This window comes from Taudactylus pleione, unplaced genomic scaffold, assembly GCF_031769625.1.
Source record: "Taudactylus pleione unplaced genomic scaffold, aTauple2 ptg000256l, whole genome shotgun sequence".
NCBI lineage: Eukaryota > Metazoa > Chordata > Amphibia > Anura > Myobatrachidae > Taudactylus > Taudactylus pleione.
In genome coordinates, this window is record NW_028284658.1 from 14,729,059 (window position 1) to 14,737,034 (window position 7,976).

Below are 7,976 nucleotides of genomic sequence, written 5' to 3' on the forward strand. Positions count from 1 at the left end.
TGCATATTTACTAGTACATACAGTCTCTCTCAAATGTAAAGTTTTACTTTGTGTTGGTAATAAAAATTTAGAGTTAAAGCTTTGTTTATTTTTTTTCTTGTATCATTATAGCAGATGAAGGGACCTGAAACATTTCAGGATTACAGCAGATAAAAATTATATATACATATAGATGTAGTAATGCTCATTAATGCCGCGATGCAAGAGCATCGCGGCATGGATGGCGCGACTGACATGCCCGCTTGCACGCACCATAGACTTCAATGGGGTAATCGCCGGCGGCAGGTGCTCGCAGCCTGCCGATTACTGCGATTTGCCGCAATACGTGCGCATCGCCGCAAGGATGTGGCTGGCTACATCTGTACTAACTGCAAACTGCACTTGCTACACATTTTATGTTTATTATCTAGTAGGTCCTTTTAATTTTTAGTGAGGGGGTGGTAGTGTTGGCAGAATGTAATCACCACATTTCTGTTTCAGGATGTTGATGTAATAGCTCCAGATATGACTCCATTGAAGGCCAGCTGGGTTGCCAATGAAGAGGATGATGACGACTTACAGCATGAAGCACTTGTTCAAAAATCAAGGATCAAACTGTTTACAAACTAAAATCTCACTATCTTGAGATGTTTCTTTCTGAGCCAAGTGGTTACATACTAGTTATTTTTTTTGTCTTATGCTTTTCCTGAAGTCTGCTCAATTGGGTTACTCATAATTAAGGTCACCTTAAAATAGCTCAAATGCTTGTTCATCGCTTGCGAAATCATGTGTGTTTTGGAGGAGGAGGTGATCTTGTTTGTTTGTTTAAGACTTAATTTACAAGTGCAAATCATGTATTTTATTTTGTCCTTAGCAATTCATGGCATTGAATAACAATGCAAAAGGTCACACTAAAATGTATATTCCAGGACCTTACCTGTGACTGAAATGCCATGAAGAATCTACTGACTTACTGCAAAGTTGTGTGAATGGAATTGGCTGGATACAATCTCTAGTAATGGCTACTAGGAACAACAGAGAGCAGCTAAAGTACAGTAGCTCCTATTGCACAGTACAAAGATGTGTGTATGCACTTTTTTAGTTTGACTTTTATATTTTGGTTTTATTCCTAATTATGGAGAACAAACTACTTATTTCTAATATATATTTACATAATGCTTCCAAGCGTTGCTATGAAGAGAATAATGTCCACAGATGGTGCTACTCTTAAATAGTCCCTCCTCTGAAGCGTCAACCTAAACAAAAGCACTGTAGTATGTATGGTAATTGGTGCTCTTAATAGTCTGTGCAGTGCTTACATTAAAATGTAGTATTAGCTAATTTAGCCAATATACAGTAATTCTTAGTGGCATTCCAAGTTGTTGCAATGGAGTTGATAGAACCAGAAACATCAGAAGAGTGAGCTAGCTGTATAATATTCAATGTATGATTATTACTGGTAAGCATTAAAACACTTACAATATATATAATCTGATCTAAAGTTCATAGGCACTGAAGTCTATACACTCCATTACAACCACAGGGAAGAGTTATCACCATATCAGATCATCCTGTTGACTTTTATTTTAGTGTATGCACATAGAGACTTTTAGAGCACTTTTTTATTGGCCAACATTATAGTACTATTTGCATGTTCCTAAAACATAAAAAATATATATACACCCACAAACAAATTCCAGCAGACCGGCACTCAGGCAAAAAGATTCAAACAGTGCCTAGGTGCCTTCCTTGCATTTAAATTAGGGTGCCAGGATACAAATATATAAATGCAGAAAAACGGCACTCCTGAATAGATTATTAAAAATCCATAGAATGTACACTGACGTTTCAGGCAGCTGTCTGCTTGAGAAAGGGCACACAGCTGCCTAAAAAGTCACTGTACGCTATGTATGTATATGTATGTATGTGTATATATATATATATATATATATATATATATATATATATATATATATACACAATACTGTATGATAGGTTATTGTCCATCTTGCCATCCTCTTCATATTTTCATCCAACAACATTTTGTGGCTTTCATTTAGACAATTTGCCAGCATTTTAATGTTTTAAAGTTTGGGTATGGGATGCCAACGCACAGAGAATCTCAATGCTGGCATTCCAACTGGTTTAAAATACAGATACCGGCCAGTAAGTACCCTAAACGTAACCCTCCGTCCCCGCAGCCGAACCTAAACCCCCCCCGTCCCTACAGCCTACACCTAAGCCTTCCCCTAACCCCAATACTTACTGTCAGGATGATGGCGCTGGGATTCTGACTGGTTTCTGGTACCGGCGTCGCATCCTGACCATGGAATAATTGTTTATTTTGTTTGCATAAACAGTAGTTCTCTATAAGATCAGCTAAGATCATGGTTTTTCTTCCTTCTTTTTTTTTGCTTTGAATATATCATATTACTCTAAACTTTCCCTGTAGTCTGTTTGCACCTTTAGTGCCATATTGAACACCCCACTCAAATTACAATAGTCCACAGATATCATTAATGGGACATTATATGATTCAACCACTCCATCTACTAATTTGACCACTTTTTTTTTTTTTTCCTATGGTGAAGTTTGGTCATTGCACAGTTATATTTTTTTCGGTTTGTTTTTATGTGTGCCAAAATTTTAATTGTTTAGTTATATCACATTTATATGCACAGTATTTAAAGCCCTGTTTGTCACACGCTTTCCAAATGGGTTCAGTTTCTTTGTTAATATTTTTTTGTGGGAAAAACCCTGAGATGTTTATTTTTCTGTGTTGGTTCCTTTAGAAAGTGTTTTTTGGATATTGTGATTTTTTTTTTGTTTTTTTTTGGGAGGGGGGTCATATTTTTTTTTTTTTTTTTTCCCTTATAAACTTATATGGGAAACGCAAGTTCTGTATCTCATATGTGAGAATCTAATAGTATTGGATCTCTGAATGTGATTGGACAAATAAACATACTTACCAATCATTTGTAGTGGTATTTCTCTTTTCGCAATCTCTGATCCATGAAGATATTGGCTGATGAGATGTTCTATGGCACCCATTCTGCCTGTGTCCTAATGAATCTGACTCGTGGTGAATTCACATAGACCAAGTCACAGTATAATATAAATAGTTGGATGGCAAGTCTTTCTTTTCAACCAGTGACTTAAATTACATCCATTGTTGCTATTTTTTCTTTTGTGTTACCATAATCTTGTATAGTGCCAGAATAATAATAATTTTTTTTTTAAATCTGTTTATTATTTTGAAATAAAACATTATACAATACAGCAGCATATATAAAAATTTCTTTCAAAATTTACAAAATTCAAATTTCAAAATAGTGGTATGAAAGAACCATACATATTCAAAATATATACATCAAATACCTTCACAGGAGTTACAATAATTCCAACTTTCGAAGTCAAATAATTGGCCACATATTCAAAAAATTTAAATACACAATACCATAAACTGCATTATAATATCAAAACAAATAGAAAAAAAACATTAAAAAAATTAAAATTTTAAAAAATTAAAAATTATATAAAATAAAATAAAGAAAAAGGGAAAAATGAGGGAGGGGGAACAAAACAAAAAGGGAGATAGAAGATATGCAATCATGTAATATTTAAGAAAGAACTGTCTCTACGAACAATGATGATCCTAATAGAAGCACTTCCGAACATGTTCCGAATCAGCCCTTGCCAGTCGCATTGACATAACAAAATACATTAAGCATCAAAGCAGGCATCAGCTATCATGTCATATTTCCATGCAGATACCAGTTTGTGGTCTCAAACACTTTTAACACTTTCGACTGTGTGGAGGAGTCGAGCGACTCAATATACGCGCCCCATTTATTATAAAAGGAGACTACACCCTTCTCTAATGCCGGGAAAACAGTCTGCCTGTCATAATATAAGGTAGTAAGCAATAACTATTTTACAGAGCCCAAAAAAGGTGGAGTAGAGGTGGTCCAACTACATAGTATAACTTTTTTAGCGATGGTTACAATAACCGTTAGAAGAGGGATTATAGATTCTTTATACACACCAAGGTTCCAATCACAAAAATTGGCACATAAAAGCGCCAAAAGGTCACTTCTAAGTTGCAGGTGAAAAATATTATTAATAAAAACTACTACCTTTCCCCAGAATTTATGTATTTTCGGGCACAACCATAGATTGTGGAAAAAAGTTGCGTTCGGGCGCCTACACTTTAGACAATCTCCGCCACCATGAATATCCTGCGGGCTTGTGATATATACACTCTATTGATAGTCTTAATATGGACATCCTGTAGCCAGGAGCAGCGCAAAAATCTCAGGGTGGAGTCATAATATGCAAGCAAGTTATCGGCTGAGGTTATAGATGGTATGTCTCTACCCCACGACACTACCGTTTGTTTCCAGACTTTATCATATGAGTTGCCAACAAGATCTAGTGTAAGATATTTAGTTTTGTATGGATGGAGTAGTATGAATGACAACAGATTGTGGAGCAAATTTGGAGAATTTAGAGATAGGATTTGCATCATAATAGAGCGAGCAAAATGGACGATTTGGAGATACATGAAAAATAGCATGTGGGGTATACCATTTATATCATGTATGACAATAAAAGGTATAATAACTCCATGAGGATCAAAAACATATTTTACCAAGGCAATACCTTTTATCTTTCCATTGAAGGATCAGGGGGTTATCTAATCCTGGGGTGAACATCGGGTTACCTACAAACGGAACATATTTAGAACAAGTATATGGCCTATTGAGTTTCAAGCATATGGTACGCCACGCTGCATATGTCATGAAATAATATATTATTGAAAATATATTCAGAGATGAGGTGCCTAGGAGAATGGAGTAATGCGGCCGCTGAATACGACGCAAACATGGCTGATTCAGTTTTTGGGTGCGAATAGGTATCCCTACACAATAACCAGTCACTGATATATCTGAAATGTACAGCCCTCATGAATGTAAGAATATCAGGTAGTCCTAAGCCTCCTTTTGATCTGGGTAACTGTAATTTAGCCAGTGCAATACGAGGATGACCCCCTTTCCATAAAAAGGAAGTAAACAATTTAGTAACAGCCTTCACATCTGATAAACCTAAACAAATAGGTTACATTTGTGAAACAAAGTAACAGCGCTGATGGATGGAGAGATATATATAATATCTCTCCATCCATTAGCGCTGTTACTTTGTTTCAGTTATATACTATCTTTGAGGAGTTTAACACTCTCCTCCTACAGCTGCTATTTAACGAGCGCCACTCCCTCATTTGTTTCCTAGGTTACATTTGTATCTGGTAAGATAGCTTTGGGAAAGCTACACTTTTAATGAGGGCTATTCTACCCAAAAGGGAAAGGGGTAACATTTTCCAGGCATCTAACATTTTGGATAATTGCAATATAATAGGGGTGTAATTTAAGAGGTATAATGATAATAGAGACACTGGGATGTTAATACCAAGATATTTAAAATGAGTAGAAGAAATGCGAAAATGACTATAAGCAGGGTGTTGTAAATCAGTAGGAGAAGTATTTGCAATGGGCATCAGCTCAGATTTATGGAGATTGATTTTGTACCCCGCAAATTAACCAAAACTAGATAGTAATTTAATTATAGCTGGGATGGAAGACACTGGGTCAGAGACAAACAGGAGCATGTCGTCTGCAAATAAGGACACTTTAAGTTCAGTGGATCCCATATAAATACCTTCAAAGTCAGTAGAGGCTCTCAAAGCGATCGCCAGAGGCTCCAATGCCACAGCAAATAGGAAGGGAGATAGGGGACACCCCTGGCGAGTACCTCTGAACACAAAACGAAGAGGAAAGATAACCGTTGCTCGAGACCTGGGTTACTGGGGAGGAATATAATGTTGACAATAAAGATATAAATTGACTAGGGAAACCAAATTTGGACAAAGTGCAGTAAAGGTGATTCCATATGACAAGGTCGAACGTCTTTTCGGCGTCCATTGAAATAATGGACTTGGGTACATTATCTGAAGTTAGGGCAGTCGACTGTATCACAGAAATCACCTTGCGGATATTTATAGCAGAATGGCGTCCCCAAATAAAACCTGTCTGGTCTGGGGCAATAATTTGAGGCAGGATTAATTTCACTCTGTTAGCGATTATTTTCATGAATAACTTGTAATCTGTATCTAACCAGGATATGGGCCTATAAGATGCCGGAAATAAGGGGTCACGACCCGGTTTAGGAAGTACTTTAATAGTCGCAGAGTTAAAATATGGAGGGATATAATTATTTATGAGAATAGAATTATAGAAAGAAACTAGAGATGGGCAAATATTATTTTGTAGTATCTTAAAAAATTCCCCAGAAAAGCCGTCTGGGCCAGGTGCTTTTAGCGCCTTTTAGGTTTTTAACACCCACCAAAACTTCTTCCAAAGTTATTGGAGTAATAAGCATGTCGGCTTGTTCCTGAGTAATAACAGGGAGAGTAGTATTTTCCCAAAATTCCTGCTTTTTACTTTAGTCTATGTGGGGGTCCGAATAAAGGTCTTTATAAAAGTGACCAAATAACTCTGCAATATCCTGACCTTTTTTAATCCTATTACCGTTAGGGTTCAAAAGGGATACAATAGAGGCGGGGGATGAATGTTTCCGAATCAAATTAGAAAGAAGGCGACCTGTCTTATTGCCATGTTTATAAAAATTGCAATTTTTAGTAAAAGTATGCCGAGCAGCAAACTGTTCGACAACAGCATCAAAATGAGATTTTGCCTTTAAATATTTTTCCTTTTTATAAGGGGAAGGAGTAACCTTAAAATTTTTATAAGAGTTAGTTAATTCAGACTGGGCCTGCAGATACTATTTGGAACATTCTTTTTTATGTTTGAAGACGTAAGCTATAATTTCTCCCCTGAGAACTGACTTAGTAGTTTGCCAGTACAGGGAGGGGTCTTCCCTGTGAATGTTATTATTAGTTTCATATTCCCACCACTTTGCCTCCAGCATGCTACGAAATTTAACAGAATTTGCAAGGTACGCTGGAAAACGCCATGGTCTATAAGATCCGCTATCAACCACCGGGGCCATAAGAAACCATATTAATGCATGATCCGATATTCCAATTGGTTCAATACCGGAGTCCTCTACTCTAGTTAAAAGAGGTTCAGACAATAATATATAATCAATCCTAGACAGAGTGGAATGAGCAGCTGACAAACAGGTGTACTCCCGTTCAGTCGGGTGTAACACCCTCCAAACATCCATTAACCTCAATTCCGAGGCCTTTAAAGGAATACCTAATGATGGGTTACGTATACGAGTTGGAGGTCGTTGTCTAACCATGTATTCTGAAAATACCATATTAAAGTCGCCCACAAATATAATATTGAGTCCAAATGTAAAGATAACTTTGCTAATAAGACTTGTAAAAAAAACTCTTGTATTATACATTTGGAGCATATAAATTACATATAACAAACTTATCACCCAAGATATTCACCTCAGATATTTTATATCTACCAGAGGGGTCAGCATACAAAGAAAGGAGTGTGGGAGAGAGCTGATTCCTAACCAACGTGACAACACCTCTTTTTTTTTTTTAGAGGAATACGAGGCTGAGCACAGAACTGATTACCCCATGCAATTAAGCTTAAGGACTTCCGGAGGCATCAAATGAGACTCTTGCAGCATAATAACATCTATATTCAATTTACGTATATAGGTAAGTATTTGTTTGCGATTGATGGGGGAATTAATCCCACCAACGTTCCATGAACCAAACTTCAATGGGACCATATCAGAACATTTATATCCATTGCATCGTATAGTGAGGATAGCAAATAGTAAATAGATATTGTAAATATCCCCGTAGAGAATACATTACTGAAAACGTAGTTATCTTGAGAAAACATCATGTTTGAAATGAGATGAGCAAAAATTTGGGGAATTGCATTAAAAAAAATATAAAAAAAAGAAAAGGGAGGAAATAAAATTATAAGTACAATTTTCATTAAAAAGAA

General features: G+C 36.4%; 1 protein-coding gene across 2 annotated transcripts in view; it reads left to right on the forward strand.

The window, feature by feature from the left end:
• The window catches only part of SAMHD1 (SAM and HD domain containing deoxynucleoside triphosphate triphosphohydrolase 1), a 100,151-nt gene extending 97,206 nt beyond the window's left edge, over nt 1-2,945 (forward strand). For both annotated transcript variants that reach the window (XM_088480671.1, XM_088480672.1), the window contains one exon: nt 481-2,945. In XM_088480671.1, coding sequence (XP_088336797.1) covers nt 481-609 — 129 coding nt within the window. In that variant the 3' untranslated portion in view covers nt 610-2,945. The remainder of the gene's footprint in view (nt 1-480) is intronic.
• Nucleotides 2,946-7,976: the final 5,031 nt, after the last annotated feature.